General features: G+C 32.7%; 1 protein-coding gene across 1 annotated transcript; it reads right to left on the bottom strand.

The window, feature by feature from the left end:
- Window positions 1–790: 790 nt before the first annotated feature.
- Window positions 791–1979, bottom strand: LOC149178413 (RNA-binding KH domain-containing protein PEPPER-like). Its single transcript, XM_089422081.1, has 2 exons — window positions 1735–1979; window positions 791–1505 (listed from the first exon to the last, which is right to left on the bottom strand). Exons 1-2 carry the CDS (start codon window positions 1977–1979, stop codon window positions 791–793), a joined length of 960 nt encoding a protein of 319 aa, XP_089278207.1.
- Window positions 1980–23298: the final 21319 nt, after the last annotated feature.

The raw sequence follows: 23298 nt of genomic DNA, 5'->3' as shown, positions 1-23298 counted from the left end.
TTAAATATAATTTGGGCCAAAACTATACAAGTTTGAAAAATAAAAAAATAATTGCTTTTTAAACCCAAATTGTCTCTAGAGTTTACGCACAAATTAAATTATTTCTTTTATTTCATGATGATTAATCATCCATCTTGATAGGAATGTTACCCCAATCTCATCTTTCATTAGCTAAGCCTTGTAAATCAATTTCAGTAAAATCATTTTCCACCGACTACAAAATTGCTGAGGCCTAAATATTTGTGTGAGTGTTGGACACCTAATCCTAATGGGTTAGTGTGGAAGTCGAATGGACAAAAGCAGTCCAAGAGACCTTGGGATCTAAAACCCAAGAGTCACACATTGTACTATAAATGTATATCTGATGTTAATAAAAAAATGAACTCACATGATTTATCTTTCCTATTCTATGTTTCCCATGTGTGTTTAACATGGTATCAGAGCAGGCGTATTCCTGCCCTGCATAATTAATGTGAGCCATTTGTCTTATGGCCTTTTTGTGAAGTCATTTCTGCCATCAATTCTGCATCTCAGGAATATTTTCTCATGAATATTACTTCAGCTAAATTTTAGCTGCTCCTGACACTGCCAGCGCTGTCCAAGCTGTTCTGAGATGTCTGTCTGCCACACCTGCGCTTCCCTGACATATTCTATTTATAATTCCTGCGCCCTGTTCAGTTAAATACGCTCAGACTTCAAAACCGTTTCATATTCTCTGGAAATTGGGCTCTGTCCATAATTAACGCCTCTGTCCAGAGCGCTACTTTGCCTCTACCTCCTGTGATAAAGTTTAAGGATGATGGTCCTGCTCGTCCTCCGCCGCGGAGATAATATTTAGGACCATCTGCAGTGCGCAGTGAAATTCACGGACTTTTCCACGAATTTCAATTGTCATTTGACCAGCCATTTCTCTCATTTCTTGCACGACTATGGTTGCTCCACTATTCTTTTCACAGCTCTCCATATTTGGAACAATTTTATGATTCACAACGTCCTCAGAAATTTGCATCGTGTGTTTGTAATTATTATCGTCAGGAAATGGCCTTGGGATCTTTAACATGATATTGATTCCAAATTTAGGAAGAACGCTAAGATCATGCTCAAACATCTTTAGATTAGAAAGAACTTGTTCCAGAGCTTTATGAACATTCGCAGGTTCTCCTCGTATCTCAAGCAGCCTGTCGTCTTTTGTACCACATGCAAAGGGAATATTATCAACACCATCGAATATTTGAATATTGGCGTTTGTACTTTGTTTAATAGCTCGTATTGTTGTCCCCGCCACTCCAATTATATGTGAAGCTTGTTCTTCACCCCCTAGTAGTAGTCGAGTTATAACAACTTGATCTGAACTTTCGGGACGATCTAATCCAGTGACTAAAGCATGAACTTTAAGGATACCTTTCACTGTTGGGTGATATTGTGTTTTACGTTGCGAGTTGGCCCACACCAGGACCACTTGTTCAGAGCACCGTAATTCTCTTTCTAGAATTCTGATGCTATATCTTGTTAATTCCATTAAACTACCTCGGAGGAATTAACAATGGCAGCAGCCAATATTTAAGCCAGTTCATTCTAAAAGCCTTCTCTGAGCCAGTGAATTGACCTTAGCACATTAATTGTGGCAGTGAGTCCATTCTGAGGCCTTATTTGAGGGTTTGGACGATATTGCTTTGCTTATCCGAGGTGAATATTCTGTTGAGCACTTGTTCGGATTCGAACTCGAATTGTTACCTGGATTGTTTGCCTTGAAGGGGTTTTAGGAATCGCCCTCTGGAGCAGTGGAAGGTTACAGAGCTGAAAGACGAACTCAAGAGGCGAAGCAAAACATCTAACGGCATCTCCAACTTCATATCCTTATGCAGTGGGGTATTTTCTGAAGCAGCATTGTGTTCAAATGCTCCATAATTGGACGCTGAGGTATCAATAACCATGTCTCCAGGATGAATAGTTTGATTCTGACCAAAGTGCTTTTCCATTGCATAAAATATTTCCTTTGTGAAATTTGCTGGTAATTTCTTATCTATGCGCATTGTGTTCAAATTTGCTGGTACTTTCCAAACTGATCAAATTTGCGCCCCTGAAAGAGCAAGGCATTGAAGTGTTTGTAAGGGTGGCAAATGAGTTCCTGAATATCTAGTGTGGAAAATGTCCATGCTAAGAACGCTTTTCTAGCTACAGGAGGAACATGACCAGAGATATGTGCTCCACAATCTGAGTGTTTCCCTTGAGGGGTTGCTTTCGCTTCAAGTAAGAGAGAATTGAACTTACCAGCATTTCATTCGAATGAAGGCACTAGATATCGAATTTGAACTGTTTTGAAGTGATATATATACGATGATATATATTGGTAGCATGATATATATTGAATGCGCTGTTTTAATTTTGAATGTGCTTTTTATATATGTAAAGCCGTTGGCTGGGCTATCGATTTGATGTAACAAGAGCGCTATCTGAAGTATGTCCATCAAAACGTTTTGGTTTTGAGCTTGAATCTGTTCTTTTTATATATGTAAAGCCGTTGGTTCAGGACTTGCCTCTCGGGACGACTTGCCTCTGCGTTAAACATTTTTGCTGACAGTATGATGCCTCTGTGTTAAATATTTTTTGAAGACTCTGTTTATAATTGTGGTAGCATTTTACAATAGGAGCAGAGGTATATTATTTGACATCAGATCTTAATAGGGCGAGAACCATTCATTCTTGATAGGGAAAGAGGCATTCATTCTTGCAGGCTGAAAGCATTTCCTTATTTGAATCCAAGGGCATATATTATGTAGGAGTTCTGGATGCCTGGAAGACCGAATTCTTCATCATTTTAGGAGGCTGAGATTCATTGGGGATCATTTGTACCACTGCTAAAAGATCAAGGGCGCATTGAGCCTTTCATTGATTAAAATAATGGGCACATTGTTTCATTGAATTTTGGTCATATATGAATGATGTTTATTGGGTTGATGAGCATTTGAATGATTTGAGTCAGTGGGTTTAAGAAGGCATGAATTTGCCTGCTGATGAGTAGATATTGGAATTGAGATAATTCCATATATGATGACTTTTAATGAAAGTATGAAATCAATGGTGAATGATTTTGAACCACATGAAAGATAAGCTTCCGCATGCAAATGGTACAGTTGTGAAATTGCCAGCTATTGAGGTTTTTTGATTTGGGTAAAAAAAAGATGAGATGCATATTACTAGTCCGTTTTAAAGAACCTGGATTCTGGGAACTTTTTGCTGATGCTGATTTGAAAGTGAAAGAGTACTTGAAGGATCCAAACAAGTTTGCAGTTGCTGCTGCCCCAATTGTGGCATTGTATTTAAAACTCATTATAGTGCATTGATTCCTTGATTCCACTGCTGCATAAAGATTTTGGTGAACTGATTGTAATCTTTTATATTGCACACTGATCATTTGCTGACATTTATAAAGGATATTGCTGTGTACTGTGAGTAGATATTACTTTTCTGCATTAAGTAGTAGTTTTGATCAGTTTCTAACGCATAAATGGCCAGAATCAGTGAAGTATTAGAGTTCATGAAAACTCTTATACAATCTACTGTTGATGACACATTACAAATCAGCATAAGATCTCTCTCAGAAATTCAGACATGTCTACAAAATGCACAGGAAAAGATTGATTTTTTGTAGCTTGAATCACAGCTACAGCAAGAAGAGCTACATCAAAATAGACACCATTCTGAACCTGTTTTTGTTTAGAACATTGAGACAACCACCCATCAGCAGCATGATGTTACAGTTCATTCAGATAAAGCAGCAAAGTTACATGCAGATGCAGAGGTTCAGTCTGCACTTCCCAAGCCCATCATCAGACCTTGGGAACAACTTGTCCACAACAAGCACAGAACTGGTCTTGGATATGACAAGGACTTGTCCTTTCATATTCCAGACTATGCCAAGCCCATTCAGTTTCAGAGTGCTGGATTCATTCATGACAGTTCAGCTTCAGGTGTTCCAGACTCTGCCTCTCTTCCACAGCAGCAACAACAACAAAAACAAAAGATCGTGAAATGCCAACACTGTGACCGAGTTGGCCATATGAAAGATCACTGTTTTGATCTTCATCCATGTAAGCACTGCCATAAAACCAGCCATTCTTCACACAGATGCTTAAAAAACAAACATCCTGCAAGAACAAAGATTCATCTTGGATGGATCGCTTCTTGGCAATGGGAATCAACAGCCAAGAAGATATTCCAAACACATGTCAGAACTTGTTCCAGAATATTGAACAGTCTTGCAGTTGAGTTTTCTCCATCATCTCACCTTGTATCCGACAGGGGGGGAAATGATGGTCATCTACAAGCTTCAAAGTCACATCAAGCGAGCCTGAGCCACAACCTGCCACACCAGTTTCAGAGTTGTAGCCAGAGACAAAGATGCTTGAACATGCCTTCAGTTGGCAATCTGGGACACTTCCTCTAGCAGAAGACTCCAGCTTCTTGCCAGTTTTGGAAGAGTTCCAGGAATCGCAGAGTTGTTGGTCATCCTTAAACCATCACAGATTAAGAACACTTCCTCTAGCAGAAGACTCCAGCTTCTTGCCAGTTTTGGAAGAGTTCCAGGAATTGCATTAAGAATTCCAGAGTTGTTGGTCATCCTTAAACCATCACAGATTAAGAACACTTCCTCTAGCAGAAGACTCCAGCTTCTTGCCAGTTTTGGAAGAGTTCCGGGAACTGCACTAAGCGTTCCAGTGTTGGTGGTCATCCTTAAACCACCGCCCTTTTTTACCAACATTTCATAGAGCACATTCAGAGTAGTGCTGCCATGCATTTTTTGCACATTTTGTATTACAGCTCTCTTCTTGGACTCATACATAACCCTTCGGATTAAGGGGGGAATTGTTGGACAACTAATCCTAATGGGTTAGTCTGGAAGTCGAATGGACAAAAGCAGTCCAAGAGACCTTGGGATCTGAAACCCAAGAGTCACACATTGTACTATAAATGTATATCTGATGTTAATAAAAAAATGAACTCACATGATTTATCTTTCCTATTCTATGTTTCCCATGTGTGTTTAACAGTGAGTTTGAGTTCAGCGTTGAAAAAGGTTATTATAAAAGTAAAAGGTGGTCAATAATGCAATGTTTAATTTATTAAAAATTAAAATTTTGGATACCACAATTTTTTGAGTTTCATGTGAAAAAGCTAAATGTAAGTGAATGTATTGAAACGGGGGTTATCATCTATGTGTTAATAGTCCAGATGTTAGAACCCTCATCCACCCATTCGTTAAGAGTCTTGTTTAAAGGAGAATTCTGTGGAAACTACCCATAAACGCTCAAGTGCTGAAAAACTGTGTTTATTGTGAGATTTGCAAGTTTTGTGTTGACAAATTACCATACCACACGCCAAGTTACAATGTAAGAGTCTTGTTTAAAGGAGAATTCTGTGGAAACTACCCATAAACGCTCAAGTGCTGAAAAACTGTGTTTATTGTGAGATTTGCAAGGTTTGTGTTGACAAATTACCATACCACACGCCAAGTTACAATGGATGTTTATGTCGCTGCCAAGTGTTATAGAAGCTGCTCAAAGGTTGCTGAGAGTACTCAGTCTGAAACCTCTTGCGCCCAACGGATCGAGCTTCCTTAAAGATTTTGTCTAATTGTAATTCTCTGAAGGGTCCCTCTTCATGATTTGAACTGCACATACAATTATCAGTAGGGGTTTCAGGGTTTTGGTAATATCAAACACCTCCAGTCTTGACTACAATATTGGAAAACCAAACAGAAGCTACTGTAGTTTTTGATATGTTCGACAGGCCCTCAGCATGAGAGTTTTCAATGCCTAGAGATTACAATCCAGGGACATTTTTTCTATAACTTCAAGCCGGATTAAACCACCATTCAGCCAAGATTTTATCCAGAGATAACACCCATGGAAGATATCATCACTATCACATGCAAGGGTTCGATTTTTTCTAAGGCGCCAAAGAAAACTAGTCATAAGATGGTCTCGAATTCTAATGTTTTGTTTGCAGGGGTATTTCCATAAGGATTTACCAGCGCAAAGGACAGAACTATGAGCCTATAGCAATTGCAACGAGTCCAATGAATTGATAAATGAGGAACCTCTTTGTTTAATTTGAGAAGTTATGCAATCTGCCCAATAAAATAGCATATGAACTAATCATTTCTAAGATCTCATGTTAAAGCTTTCGTAGATACTCTATTACAAAAAACCACTGAAACTTCAGATTTCTTTCAGGAGCAATTGACGGGGAACGAATGGGATCTGTATTAGAAACATATGAAAGGCTTGATGTTCTTGAAAGGCTTTCGTGGTCTTTTGGAAACAGAATTTTTTCCATGAAGGTGCTTGAAAATTTGGTTTTTAAACATATTGCGAACTCAGCAATTTCTTCTATGGAGGCAAATAACTAGCATGAAACATAATTTGTTGTTGAGATAGGGTATCTATATATATAGACATAGGCTGCGTGCAAGTCTACTCATCGCAACATTGATTCATGTAGACTCAAAACGAGAAAGTGTTAAAATTGCATCGGTTTTTTGGAAACTATTGTTGGTCTAACAAATACGAGATGCACAAAAACAATAGAGTCATCATATGCAGAGCATAATTTTCCTGTTGGATCTTGCTTTAGATATCAATGGAAATTTTTTTTGGTATACTTAATAGAGAGTATATCAAGGAGGATAGAGGAAACGAAAAAATGGCAAAACATCCCTGATTTTTAACACTAAAATCACCAGGGGACTCAAATAGTATCCCAATCTTTAGGAGTAAAATTAGTGAGCACCTCCTTATCAAATAAGGATATGGTTCAAATCCAGATTTCAGGGAACTAATTCAATAGCATAAGGGATACTCGACATCTTGAGATCACTCCAACAATTTTAAATTATTCAAGACCTCCTTTTCGCAACCAATTTAATCTATGTATCTTTAGATTTTATTTTTTTATTTTTGTTAATGTAGGAGAAAATATTTTACCTTTTATTATCTAGAAATGTCAATTTAATATTTTATTTTCTAGAAAAATGGGCCCTTGTAATTTTGCCTATTTATTCTAGCAATTTTTAATTCACAAGGTTCCGAGTTGAGGACTCTTTGGAGCACATTGTATTAGATTTGTGTTGTAATAAAGCTTGATAAGACATAGCATGAAGTTTGTCATATCAAGGATTCATACGATGTATTTTTCCAATCTGTATTTTTCCTTATGTAATCGTTTTTTTTAGTTATACCATTTGAATGTATTGTTTTCTATTATTTTGATAAGATTAAATGTTACAAGAATTATCCTTGTTTTTGGTGCTTTGTTTCATAGATCCAAATATTTCCAACCATGTCCTCTAAAGCTGCTCTTCGATTCACCTTTTATGGCCAATTGCAATGGACTATTTTCTCCCTTCAACTATCAGCTACAATGACAACTATCTAAGGAAAATGTGCATCTATCTTGCCTCTGACGTCTGCCTACTTCACAATCAATTCTTGTTAGCATGATTGACTCCATTTCCCAATTGATGCTCCTCTCTGCTGAACCAAACCTTTCAACACCCTCCAACTAAAGATATACCCATTGTTCTAAAGTACAGAACCAAACATTTAAGTGGTCGTAGGTGATTATGTTGTTAGAGAGATACCTCTTTGGTTTGGAGGGGCATTTAAGTGACCGTAGGTGATTAAGTTGTCAGAGAGAGCCCTCTCTAGTTTGGAGGGGCACCTCTAATCTACAAGTTTCATTTTAATGTTACTTTGAAGATCTCCTTTCATAGCCAAGACATTTATGATTGATAAAAATACGTATCCCCTCAACTAAACTTGTATGGTTGTTCATATAGTAATTTGTTTCCTTATATCCATACAAGCATTCTTTGTGAAATAAGATTTGGGTTCCCTCCTCTAACCATATGTGGTGCTTAAATGCCCATATCTATACCTCCAAAGCATCAAAAGGGAAGCTATATCCCTAATTAGAGGCCAAGGATACCCTTCAAAGGCATTTTGTGGTGGTTAGATGTATTTTTCTTGGCCTTGGATTTCTAGATGCATCATTAAGGTATAACATGTAGATTTATTGATATGAGAATTGCTATGGACACTGGAACTATATGTAGTTCTAAAAATAGCTAAATTGCACACACTTATAGATAAAGTGTCATCTTAGTACATCATTTTCATGGTTTTAAAAAATAATTTACATAATTTGATTCCTAGAAACCTCATTTACGATGTAAAGAATAAGTTTCATCTCCTTCCATGCATAGGAACCCAATTCTCATAGCTTGTTCTAAAAAAATTGAAATGTATCCCCTTATCTTGTTTACAAGCAAAGGATTACATTGAGTGCACACTTTTAGATGGTTGAATTGTTTCTCGAGTCCCTTGATGCTTGTAAATTTCCTCCAATATAAAATGATTTGATTTCTTCCACTAGATATGTTCATAAACCCTAGTCCCGTACCTAGTGATCCAAGGACATGTTTAATAGGTCTCATGTGCTAGTATTAGACATTATTCATCATATTTGATGACTATAAACTTACTTCTAGTAACAAATCATAAGAATCCTCCCTTAAGCCTATATTTGAACGTAGACCCACACCTAGTGCTCAAAATAATTGGATCACATGAGTATCCTCCTTTAAAGAGAAATAATACTATTGGCACTATATTTGTGTGACTTAAGGTGTTGATTCCCCTTTTAGTTGTATGAAATATTCTTATGGGTTCGAGGCATGGAAGCCTACTATAATATTAAGGAGTGTATTTCCCATATTTCTAACAATGTACACATCACTAAGACCCATACCTAGTGCTCAAAAATACCATATGGTAAGAAAAATGGTGTGATGTTTTGCATTGTGTAAGATATGGTCCAAAGCTCAATTTTTTATGATTTTTAGGTTTATGTATTTAGGAAAATTTTGAAAGAGAAAATCTATACTATGCCATCTTATAGTCTTCTTATTGAGAACTCAAGATAACCATATCGTCTCTCTCAATACTATGCTATGATATTAGGAATTAAAAAATACTATTAGTCATTAATTTGCAAATAAAAATAACTTTATTGAATAATTGTGATAAAATGAAAATTTTAAATTTCTCATCCTTGATAATTTATGTAAAGGTAACAATGGTACAAAAAACTAATAAAATTATATATCAACTCGTAATACCTACAAGGAAAAGCCCCACGTAAAGCCTAAATCCCCTTACTAATGCCCATGCATTGATTCATTACATTTATATTGCTATATTACAGTGTGTTGGAGGCATAAGGATTGAGTACGAATGACAAGTATATAGTTATAGATTTATGTAATTTTGCATACATAATGGTCAATGTAATAGTGATTTCTGAGCTTTAAATATATAGTGGTTTTTATAATATATTTTAAAATTTAGTAAGGGATGAGAAGGTTAATATGTTTTTTACTCTTCGCCAAGAAGAATAAAATAGGATGATAAATTATTGGTTGATATTTCTGAGTAAATTTAGAGTTATTAGTGTGGGTTTGTTTTAAAATTTTAATCTACCTCCTACTTCCTTGACTAATATGATTTTTTGGCCATTATGATGAGAAGAAGACTACTTGTACAAGATTTATGATATATCATTTCAAAAAGGACTAAATTACTCCCAAATAAAACTATAGCCTATGAGGCCATGGCTGAATATCAAAGAGATCATGTCATAGAAAACAACAAGGATGATTCAACAAGATTGTATATGATTCAATAATTTTTGGATGAGAGCCTTCTTCCCAAAATTGTAGTAGGAACAAGGACTAAACAAGCTTGGGATATTCTAGGGATGGCATATACAAAATGGGGGAGCAACACTAGTCAACATCAAGTTGACTCATAGTATGTTATAGTTGTTGATGAAATGACTGTTACAACAAAATAGGAAAATGAATTTGACTTTGACAAATTAAATGGAGAAATTGTGGGAAAGCATACTAAGGAAGAAGAACACATACAAGACATGGATATTGTAGCTTTCCTAAATGATATAGAGCATATTAGTGGAGATACTACATGAAAAAAAAAGTTATTATCAATAAGATGCAAACCATGGGGACTTACAATAGAGCAAATCCCACTAGTTAGATACAAATGTGGATGATGAAATTGTAGTTGAAACTGAAACTATAACTATGTTTGGAAGAATAGAAAGGTGTGAAGAGAATATAGTAACGGAAGGTGTTGAAAACATGAATGAGAGTGAATTATAATTTATTTAGGGTGGTCTTTCATATCTCATGTTTGATGAAAATTAAAATCATCATTGTAAATATTTCATAACTGCAACAGAAGAAGGAACATAAAGAGTAAAAGAAACTAGTATAGTCAATGAAGCTATTGCAACAATGGAAGGCGACATGAAGGAAAATTAAAACTTTGATTTCAATCTTATAGAGTTTTACATAGATGTTCCATCAATAATTATTGATGTATAAGAAGATGAAATTGAAGAAGGAAACAAAGATAAGAAAATATTAAAGAAGAAGACTAGAGTAAAGCTAAACCTGAAAAAAAAAGAAAATGCATGAACAATATAATGTTTGGAGGAGATGAAAGAAAATATTTTAGAACATATAACCAAGGACAAGATGTACTGGTATGCAAAAACACATTCTTGAATGTATTTCGTGTTGTAAGCCTAGTTGTAACATAAACTAATAGGAAATCATGTAATGAATTGTATGAAATTTAGAAATGTTGCAATATTGTAATATCTCTTGCTATTCATAGAGGGTTCTAGAAGAATTTGAAAGATAGCTTTTAATCATATCTAGTTAAATTGAGATCTTTCTATAAGACAAAGGTTTAAAAAAGCTTGGTTGGCTTAGTTACTGAAATATTTGTATAAATATTTCTTGAATAATTCTATAGAAAAATTGTATTTGTATTTATATTAATGCTAACAAAACAAATGTTTCCAACTTTTTTGAGTTCCACCTTAGTATGCAATTCATGTGCGTATGTTTATTTAGCATTTAGTTATAGTTGAAACAACTTTTCATCCTAGCCTGCCTATATAATCATATACAATACTAAAACCTTATGGTTTTTATTTTCAATCATCCTAAATAAATACTAAGAATGATAACTATTGTGCATAGAATACAATTTGGTTAAAAAAATTACATAATTTTGCAAATATGTTTATTGCATACTACAAAGACTTTTATTATAATATTGGAACTTCTATCTTTTAATGTTCCATTATTATTTTATTTTTCTAAGTTTTATTTAATAAACTATTATGGTTAAAATTTTAAATAATTTTTTTATGTTTAATAAATCTTAATTTAGTTCTAAATTTTATTTGATATTTAGTTTTCTCATTTAATTTTAAAAGATTATAATTATTTTTAAAAATTGTATTAAGATAACACAAATGAACTAATACATTATTATAGTCAAATAAATTCATATACATATATATATATATAGATAGATAGATAGATATATTTCTAATCATATTATTTAATTTTTACTATTTAATTTTTATGATGGAGATTCTTAATGTGTAAATATCTCCTTTTATAATATCATCATCCACTAAATTGATGAATAATAGATTTCTAAAATTCATATCTTATATAACACTTTTTCATATGACAAATTTCTTAATTAATTAATAACATAACTATTTTGAAATAACTCTTGATCTTTAATTTATAATTACTATTAAAACTAATCTTTTTATAAAATATTATGTGTGTATTAGACCCTATAATCTTGATAAAAAATATTTATAATGAAATTAGAAATTATGAAAATTTATTAATATAAATAAATAAACAATTAAAAATTATAAAATAATGTAATTTAAAAATATTATTATTATGAAAATGATCAAAGTTACGGACAAAGGAAGTAATTCGTAATAGTAAATCAATAGACTATAATAAATATCTTCCTTCTCATGCAAATTAACACCCTATGACAACATCAATTCACAAAAATTAACACCCCATGATAACATAGATTAAAATGTAAAATATATTATAATACTTCTGTTTTGTTTTTATGGGGATGGGAATCTTTTCCAGTTTCGACATGGAATTTAAGAGGTATATGATTTCTTCACTATTTAAAAGATGTATATAAACCATATGTAATATAAAACCACCTTTTCCTTTAAAAATAATGGATCCGAAAAAATAGGCTAAAATGTAAAATGATAATTACTGATATAGCCGTCAGTAAAATCTTCATCGCTGCTAAATTTTTGAAACACGCTACCTAGAATCTAAACTCGTTTTTCCGTTTATTGTCTTCCATTCTCATATCAATGTTGAAAAACGAAATCTCTACTGTTTATAAAGATTTAATATACACATGAAGGCGAATTGTCACACATGCATTTAATATACACATGAAGGCGAATTGTCACACATGCATAACAGTTCGTCGACTTCTGCTTAAAGTTCAATTTAAAACAGCAATGATAGTAATGAACTTTGAAATAGCAATGACAGCGAGCAATGATGTTGGAATCCATGACTTGCTCCGCACTATTATATTTTAAAGATATCTTCTACATTTGCCTTGTAATACTCCCTTGCCATTCGAAGATTGTTTAGGCGGCGTGGAATGAGTGACAACAGTGGTCAACAATGATATTAAATAATATTGTACTCAATGACTTGTTTTCAGCCTTTTAAGTGAGTTCCAGCATTTGCGTTATAACACTCACCCATATTTGAAAGGACAAAGATTGTTTAAGGCCGCGCTGATGCACTTGTCGGCGATGTGTATAGCTGTATTGTTCTCTTTACACTGGCCTGGTTTTTTAAATAATTCTTTTTTGAAGGTGTAATCAGTTGTATAATAATATTTGTATTTCTTTGTTATAATCGAAAATATTTCCCTCCAGCTAATCAGAATATTTTGATATCATATTTTAAATTGTATTTCCTGCATTGTATCCAGCTTACAATGATGGACCATATAACTAACCTTAAGATGACCCACTAATTTTTAAAATGATAGAGTGATAGAATGGATAACAGTAGAACTAGCGCAACCACATAGTAAATGTGGTTTATGCAATCTGAAGGTTTATATCAATTACATGTAAAATCACACTAATAAAAATATTGTTAATTAAATAAATATTTTTTTATGTTAGATTTTAAGTGTTTTTGGTTGTCTTTTAGAAAATGTTAATATAAGCTGAAGGTTTATATCAATCACATGTAAAATCACACTAATAAAAATATTGTTAATTTAATAAATATTTATATTTATTTTAGGTTAGATTTTAATTGTTTTTGGTTGTCTTTTAGAAAATTGTGATTCCAATCATTCATAGTGTTATGTACATCTTGTCGATATTTAAAATCCCAAACGGGATCCATATTTAGGACAAAAAATTGAGTAATTGATTGATATATTAGTATAAATATTGTTAATTAAATATAGTTAATTAAATAATGTTATAATATTGTTAATAGTATTGTTAATGATATATTATTAATTAATAAATCATTTTTCTCATAAAATCAATGGATTATTTCTTAAAGCCCAAGGTATGATAAACCGAAGGGAATAATATTAATCCCAAGGGATTAATATTAAAAACCAAGGTATATAAGCCCTGACATAAATATTAGAAAGCCAAAGGAATAATAAATCCAAGGGATTAATACTAAAAAGGTAAGGGATTAATAGTAAAAACCTAAGGGATTATAAACCCATGGGAACAATATTAAACACAAGGGGTAAATATTATAAACTCTAAAATAAAAATGGATGACCATGAATGACCATGGTTGATTTTCATATCAACAAAATATTTGTGACAATGTGGCATTGGGCCATGGTTGACCATGGTTGACCATGTTGATTTTCATATTGACAAAATCCTTGTCACAATGCAACAATGGACTATGGATGCCCATGATTTATTTTTATATTGAGATAACATTTCTCAAAACGCGACGCTAGACAATGTTTGAGCATTGTTGATTTTCATATTGCGACAATCTTTGTCAAAGTGTGATGTTGGACCATGGATGACCATGTTGTCACAATGTCACATTGGACCATGGTTGACAATCATTCATTTTAATGTCCAAACAATCTTTCTCAATTGCAACTTTGGACCTCACCGGCAGTAATAAACCCAAGAGATTAATACTAAACCCCAAGGGACTATAAACCCAAGGGAGTTATATTAAACCCATGGGATTAATATTATAAACCCTAACATAACTACCATAAATCCTAAAATAAACATTCTTGACCATGTCTTACCATGATTGGTTTTGATATTTAGACCATCTTTTTGATAATGTAGCATTTGACCATGGTTGATTTTCATATTGAGTCAAACTTTGTTACAATGTCAAATTGCACCATGGTTGCACGTGGTTGACCATGATTATAAACCCAAAGGATTTATATTAAACCCTAGAATTAATATTATAAACCTTAAGAGTAATATTATAGCCTAGGAATATACACCCTTAGATTGATAAACCCAAGGGATTAATTCTAAGACCTCAAGCTACAATAAACCCAATTGAATAATGTTAAACCTAAGGGATTAATATCATAAGCCCAAGATATATAAATCCTAAGATAAATATTATAAACCTAAGGGAATAATAAACTGAAGAGATTAATACTAAAAAACCAAGGGATTATAAGCCCAAGGGAGTAATATTAAACCGCACAGGTAAATATTGTAAAGCCGAGGTATATAAACCCTAAGATAAATATTATAAACCCTAAAACAAACATGGTTGACCATGGTTGGTTTTCTTATTGACAAAATCTTTGTCACAATGTGACGTTAAACTATGGTTGACCATGATTGATTTTCATATTGAGACAACATTTTTGACAATCCAAATTTGGACAATGGTTAACCATGGTTGATTTTCACATTGAGACAATCTTTGTCACAATGCGACATTGGACCATGATTGACCATGGATGACCACATTGTCACAACATGGCATTTTACCAACAAACAATATTTGTGACATTGTGACATTGTGACCATGGTTATTAAGCATGGCTGATTTTCATATTGAGACAATATTTCTCAGAAAGCGACATTGCGGTATGGATTACCATTTTTGTCACAATGTCATGTTGGACCAAGAGACAATTTCAGTTAAAATATGACCATGGTTATTGACCATGGTTGATTTTCATATTGAGAGAATATTTGTTAGAATCCATCATTGGAACAAGGTTAACCATGCTTGATTTTGATATTGAGAGAATCCTTGTCACAATGCAACATTGAACTATGGTTGACTATTATTGATTTTATTGTCAAGACAAGCTTTGTCACAGTGCGACATTGCACCATCTTTGACCATGGTTGATTTTCATATTGAGGCAAACTTTGTCACAAAGTGACATTGGAGCATGGTTGACCATGGTTTATAAACCCTAAGATAAATATTATAAACCCTAAAGTAAACATGGTTGAACATGGTTTACCACTGTTGATTTCAATATAGACAAAATCTTTGTGATAATTCAACGTTGGACCATGGTTGATTTTCATATTGAGACAATACTTGTCATAGTGCGACATTGGGCTATGGTTGCACATGGTTGACCATAGGCAAGTATGTTTGATGAAGGTTGTCCATGCTTGACCATGGTTGATTTTTACACTAACAAAATCTTTGTCAGAATCCGACGTTGGAACATTGTTGACCATGGAAGGCCATGGTAGCCACAATGTGACATTGGACCATGAGACAATCTTGGTCACAATGTGACCATCGTTATTCACCATGGTTGAACATGGTCGGTTTCCATATTGAGAAAATATTTGTCAAAATGCAACGTTGGAACATGGTTGACCATGGTTGATTTTCATATTGAGACAATTGTTGTCACAATGCGAGGTTGGACCATTTTTTACCATGATTGATTTTAATGTCGAGACAAGCTTTCTCACACTGGAACGTTGGACCTCAACAATGATAAACATAAGGGATTATTATTATAAACCCCAGGTATGTAAACCCTAACATAAATACCATAAACCCTAAAATAAACATGCTTGACCATGTTTTACCATAGTTGGTTTTGATATTGACACTATCTTTGTGACATTGTGACCTTTGACCATGGTTTACCATGGTTGATTTTCATATTGATTCAAACTTTTTCAGAGTGTCACACTGCACCATGGTTGCACATGGTTAACCATGATTATAAACCCAAGGGATTTATATTAAACCCTAGGATTAATATTATAAACCTTATGAATAATACTATACCCTAGGAATATAAACCTTTAGATTGATAAATCCAAGGAATTAATTCTAAAACCTCAAGGTACTATAAACCTAAGGGAATAATATTAAATGCAATGGATAAATAGTATAAACCCAAGGTACATCAACCCTAAGATAAATATTATAAACCCTAAAATAAACTTGGTTGGCCATGGTTGACCACATTGATTTTCTTATTGAAAAATCTTTATCACAATGCGAAGTTAAACTATGGTTGACCATGATTGATTTTCATATTGAGACAACCTTTCTTACAATGCGATGTTCGACAGTGGTTGACCATGGTTGATTTTCACATCGACACAACCTTTGTTATAATGCGACGTTGGACCTTCTATGACCATGTTGCCACAATGTCACATTGGACCAAGAGACAATCTTTGTCACAATGTGACCATGGTTATTGAGAATCGTTGAATATGATTGACCATGGTTTCTTTTCATATTTAGACAATATTTCTCATTAAGTGACATTGGACTATGGATGATCATTGTTGTCAAAATGTCATGTTGGACCAAGGGAGTTATGTTAAACTGAAGGGGTTAATATTATAAAGTCTAGGTATATAAACCCTAACATAAATATGATAAACATTAAAATAAACATGCTTGACCATGTTCTACCATGGTTGGTTTTCACGTTGAGACAACCTTTGTGACATTGAAAAATTTGACCATGGTTGACCATAATTATAAACCCAAGGGATTTATATTAAACCCTAGGATTAATATTATAAAGCTTATGAATAATATTATACCCTAGGAATATAAACCCTTAGACTGATAAACCAGAGGGATTAATTCTAAAACCTCAAGGTACTATAAAGCCAAGGGAGTAATATTAAACCCAAGGGATTAATACTAAAAAACCAAGGGATATAAACCAAAGGGAATAATATTAAACCCAAGGGGTAAATATTATAAACCCTAAGGTAAATATTATAAACCCTAAAATAAAAATGGTGGACCATGGTTGACCACGGTTGATTTTCTTATTGACAAAATCTTTGTCACAATGTGGCGTTAAACTAAGGTTGACCATGATTGATTTTGATATTGATACAACCTTTCTTGAAGCGACGTTGGACAATGGTTGAACATGGTTGATTTCCACATTGAGACAATCTTTGTCACAATGAGATGTTGGACCACGGTTGACCATGGATGACCATGTTGTCACAATGTGACATTGGTCCAACATACAATGTTTTTCACAATGTGACCATGGTTTTTGACCATGGTTGAACATGATTGACCATGGTTGACCATGGTTGATTTTTATATTGAGACAATATTTCTTAGAAATCCACTATGTTAATTACTTTGTTGTTGGAAGATCAAAGCATGAACAAATGATTTGATTTTAGGTTTCTAGCCATTCAATTGCACCATTCAAACTAAAAAATTGTTATATATATACAAGTGAAGTAACGACTTTAGTGAAGTAGTGCTTTTAGTTGAGTCTATATTATAAACACTAAAATAAACATGGTTGACCATGATTTTTTTTCATATTGAGAAAATCCTTGTCACAATGCATTGTTGGACCATGCTTGACCATGCTTAACGATGGTTTATTTTCATATCAAGGCAATCTTTGTCACGATTTGACGTTTGACCATGATTGATCATGGTTGACCATATTGGATTTTATAAAACATTGTTGAACATGGTTGACCAGGTTGACCAAATTGACCATGGCTGGCCATGTTTATCATATTGAAATAGTCTTTTTCATAATGCAACATTGGACCATGGTTGAGATAATCATTGGTTTTTATATTGAGACAATCTTTGTTACAATGTGATGTTGGACCATCATTGACCAAAGGAATAAATGTAGGGATTATTACTAAAAACACAACTTAGAATAAACCTATGTGAATAAAATTAAACCCTAGCAATATGAACACTTACAATAATAAACCCAAGGGAATAATAAACGCAAGATTGAAGGTTTATATACCTTGTGCTTATAATTTTTATCCCTTCGGTTTATTATTCCATTGCATTTTTAAACCCTAAAATAAACATGGTCGCCCATGGTTGATTTCCATATATAAATAATAAAAAATGGAGAAAGATGCTTTGTGCTCATATAGAGGCCTAATTATAATTCCAAATCAGTGGATAACTTAAGCATAACATAATAATTTCATAAGAGGTTTATTAATTATTTTATCAATTTTTTAATAAATGAATTAATTAATTATTAATTATTAATTAATTAATAATGAATTAATTATTTAATGGGTTAATTAATAATGCATAAAATAAAAATGAATTATTAAAATAATTAGCGATATTTATATTAATAGATATTAATTTATTTAAGAATATTGATATTAATAAATACTAATTTTACTTTAGGCACTATTAAAATATTAACTCTAACCCTCGGTGGAAATTAAACTATATTAAATGTTCAACCACAGAAGCGATTCCTTCGTTTTAATAATTGTTACTAGATATAAAGCTATGTTAAATATTGATCCACAATAAACAAAAGGGATTCGAGATTAAGAACATCATTTTCCACCCAATTTAATTATATGGCTTTTCATGTTCTTATTCATCGAAACGATTTTCTTTTGATCAGTCTACGAGTTGAATCATGCAAAACATAATGTTCTTCCCATTAATTATATGATATTTACATAAAAATAAATGACGAAATGGAAACATCAAAGAAATTAATATATGTTGTGCAATAAAAATGATTTTTACATTAAAAATAAACGACGAAATTGAAACACCGAAGCAATTAATATATGCTCTACAATAAAAATGATTTTTACATTAAAAATAAATGACATAATTGAAACACCAAAGCAATTAATATATGCTCCACAATAAAAATGTAAATGTAAGGCCCAATTGTAAACATTGTTGGAAGTTTCTAACACCCAAATCAATTAATGGTATCTTTTTATTCAAATGCTTTCATAGCAAGCCCTCCTCTCCTTGCAACATTGTTTGTTATATTTATTTGGTTTTCTTATTGCTAAAGCTTTGTGGTAAATAATAAGTTATTGATTAAGTGTTTTTATCATTTATATGATCATTCACCCAAAATGATAAACATACTTTACTCTATAGTTTCGAGTAAAAACAACCATCAACAATATGTACAACGCTGATGTATTGAATGCCACTAGTATAAAGGAAAAATGAGAAGAATTTTCCATTGTATAATTCCCTTGGGCCTTTATCCCATTATTAAGCCATTTTTGCTAATCGGGTTTGTGAGATGAGTAGCTTTCTCTTCACCTGGAATTTATATAGAAGCCAAACGTAAAATGCTGATGTATTGAATGCCACTAGTATAAAGGAAAAATAAGAAGAATTTTCCATTGTATAATTCCCTTGGGCCTTTATCCCATTATTAAGCCATTTTTTCTAACGGGTTTGTGAGATGAGTAGCTTTCTCTTCACCTGGAATTTATATAGAAGCCAAACGTAAAATGTGTTGTTACTGTGTCAAAGTTCAAACAACTAAGGTGAGGACGACGTTAATTTGTACTGAAATACCACAACTTTTGATACGACTGTGCAGAACTGATGAAGACATAGTTTCTTGTATGATTGTGTCCAGTCTATCCAAATTTATTTTTCAGAGGTTCTACTCATGTAAGTAAATTAAGTAATGTCTGGTGAGCACTCTACGATGCTTAGTAAACGAATAATATTTTATTATTTGACTATGGATCATATGGATGAGATCTGAACAAACATGAACAAACAAAGAAAAACTGCAGAATTGTTTTCTAAAAATGATAAAAAATCAAGCTTACTGATTGTTCGACGGCTGGCTCATGCTAGTTCATCAAGGTAGATAGAGCCTCGCTGGTCTCCCTAACAAGATGGCGCTCATTCCAAACACCAAATATCTAATACAAAAAAAAACAAATAAACTATATAAATCATCATTTATCAATTTATATATTAATAGCATTATAATTACAACCCTGTAACTGCAAATTCAATTGTGGTCAACAAATAAGACCCTGTAGTCCTGAAAGTAAAATTTTCAATACAAAATAAGCCGATCGAATCAAACCCTTACCATACCACATTAAGCCAGATACCTAACATTTACCCACATGATGTCCTAGAGCTGAAGAAATTGAGGGCCGATAAAGAAGTTGCGCTGGCGGTCTGCAAGTGTTATGTATTTCTAGGTTTCATCGGTAGAATGTAGGGTGAACATTGGTTGCTAGTAGCATTGCAAGTTTTATTGCGGTCTACCGAGTAGTTGTATTTTCCATGGCCCTTTATTAGCAGAGACTACAATATCAACCCACAAATTCACGCTTGTTCATTTAGTTTCAATCAGTAAGGATTTCAAACCGGAGTACAAGGAAGATGGTATATATACCTTAGGATGAGAGGCCCATAGCCTATTAGTATGCGCTAATATGCCACCAGTCATCGGGGATGATGCTCAGTTCTCCGTCATAGATAAAGGGCTCTGCTTTTGTGGAGTCTATTATCAAAGAGCCACACAAACTAGCCGAACACTTGAGACCATCATGGCCATGAACAAACATTGAGACACGGATGCAGTTCTCACCCTCTGGAGCTTTGAGCCGACAGCAGAAATTCCCACTATGATGGAAATGCTTTGCATGATCGGCACGATTAATCGATCTGTGTTTAATGCTTGAAAGACTTCAACTCTTGTTAGTAATGGATCTGTGGTGTCGTTGAGGCATTCAAATTGTCGCTCGGCCTTCAACCACAGTGTTGTCGTTGACCTATCTGTCATGCGGGACTATTAACCCCTTTGTCTTCTCGAGAGTATTCACATTACAGGAGCTCGACGTTTCAGATTAGATTTAATGTCCTTTGATTTACTCTGTCGCCATGTTATCACCCGCAACAAGGATCAATGAATTTTAATTAAAAAAATAACATCTCCAATTTACTACAGTTCACTTCATGCACCCTCGCATTAGAGTCGTAGATATGCTTGTTAGATGAAGCATATCTAGAGAATATTTGCTCCAGATTTAATCTGGCCCATCCAAATGTTTGTATTAAGAAAAGTCAATGTCGACTCTGCCACCCCAGGTTGAAATAGGGGAGCCTTGGGCTAATAAATAACTGAAAGTAAGTAGAACGGGTTGTCACGTTGGCTTGTCTTTTATTTATTTTTTACTTTAAAAATGATGTCGCACAGTTTATCAAAAATATTTGAGCATTGCGTCGTATGGTAAACAAGTATTATGGTGGAACATTTTATTATTTTATTTTATTATTTTTATGGTAGGCATTATTCAATTTTGTCTATGAAATTTTATTAATTTGTTTTTACCAAAAAATTTATGCAATTTATCCATAGTTTGATATTTAGAATTTATTTCTTATTATTAGTTTGATATTTAGAATTTATTTCTTATTATTATTTAAATTAATTTGACATGTGAATTTTTTATTATTATTATTTAGATTTATTTATTTGTAAGATGATTGGTTGAGGTTTTATTATGAGCTTGGATTCTACTAGTTACTAATTTTTTTGTTTAGTTTTATTTTCTTTTTCTTTAACTTTTTGATTGATTTATTTTTATATTTCTATTATTTCCATGAATTACAGTTTTTTTCCATATTTTCAATTTAAGATGACAAATGTTAAGGAGAAAAAATAATTTAAAAACTTTTTCCAATATTTTTTTGTGTTTTATTACTTTTTAATTTGACTTATATTTTATTTTTGTATTTTTTTATGGTTTTTCTAGAAATATGACAAATTTTAAAGAGGGAAAAAATATTTTCCCAATAATTCGTTTTTGTTTTTACATTTTAATGGACTCCTATTTTTTTGTCTTTTTCTATTTTTTTCTCTATTTTCAATTCCAATTACATTAATCATAATTTTTTGTTGTTGTTTACACATAGATTTTATAAATAATAACTATTATGGTAATAAGTTATTACTTTTTAGAATCTTGTCTTTCCTAGTTATTAGTAATTTTTGGGATGTATTGAGTATTTTTTTCCAAACATTGTTGAATTTGTTTTATTTAAACATAATTTTTATAATTTTTGTCTCAAGTGTATAAAAAAATCAATAAATTGATCTTATAACAAGAAATTGAAGTCAAGAATTCAAGAAATTAATCTTCTTGGATTCAAGAAGGTTTTTATTTTTACTTTTTAATTCCTTTCATGTGTTTGTGATTAATGTTTATTATTTTGGCAGGTCAAAAGATTTGAAACTCCAGGATCCCACATTGAAGTTCCACATTTTATGTGTCAGTTACCATGCAAAATGTTAATGGGTGATTTTTGTTAAAGCAGTTTAATCTAATACAACTTTATTCTTGGTTTTATTCAAAGTGGTTGCCAAATTCAATAATTTTAGTACTAAATCACAAATAATAGACAAACCTATAATATTGAGAAAAAAATTGAAAAAGACTAATGATATATTTTATTCAAACAATTTTCATTACAAATTATTGATAAATATTAAATAACACGTCTTTACAATTTAATTTAAAAATTAATTTAATGCTAAATCACAAATTATAAATCATCTCAACTCAATTTTTCTATTTTTCTCTGCAAAAGAAAAAGACATCATCTGAATGAACCATACAAATTTTGTTTCATATTCTCATGCACAAACACAATCAAATTCAATTATATGTCAATGGTGTTCAATTTCATTGGGTGTTAATACTAGCATTCGCACCAGATGTTGCAAAGGAAACGCCGTAAGGCATAAATAAGAACGCAAATAATTTTTGAATTTTTGACCGGAGAACCCACAGTAATGGAATTTTTACACCAACGTTTCGAATCCCAAATGGGATCCATCATCAGGGAAAGAGAAAGATGATGGATCCCATTTGGGATTCGAAACGTTGGTGTAAAAATTCCATTGCTGTGGGTTCTCCGGTCAAAAATTCAAAAAGCTCAAACCACAGATCTCTGAAATCCAACGCAAATAATATCAAATACAATATCTGTCTTAACCAAAAACCATTATGAAAGTC

Source organism: Pinus tabuliformis, chromosome 4_1 (genome assembly GCF_031772625.1).
Source record: "Pinus tabuliformis cultivar Carrire ecotype Pingquan chromosome 4_1, CPIR1, whole genome shotgun sequence".
Taxonomy (NCBI): Eukaryota; Viridiplantae; Streptophyta; class Pinopsida; order Pinales; family Pinaceae; genus Pinus; species Pinus tabuliformis.
The sequence above is the reverse complement of the archived record's forward strand: the minus strand, read 5'-3'. Positions and strand labels throughout refer to the sequence as shown.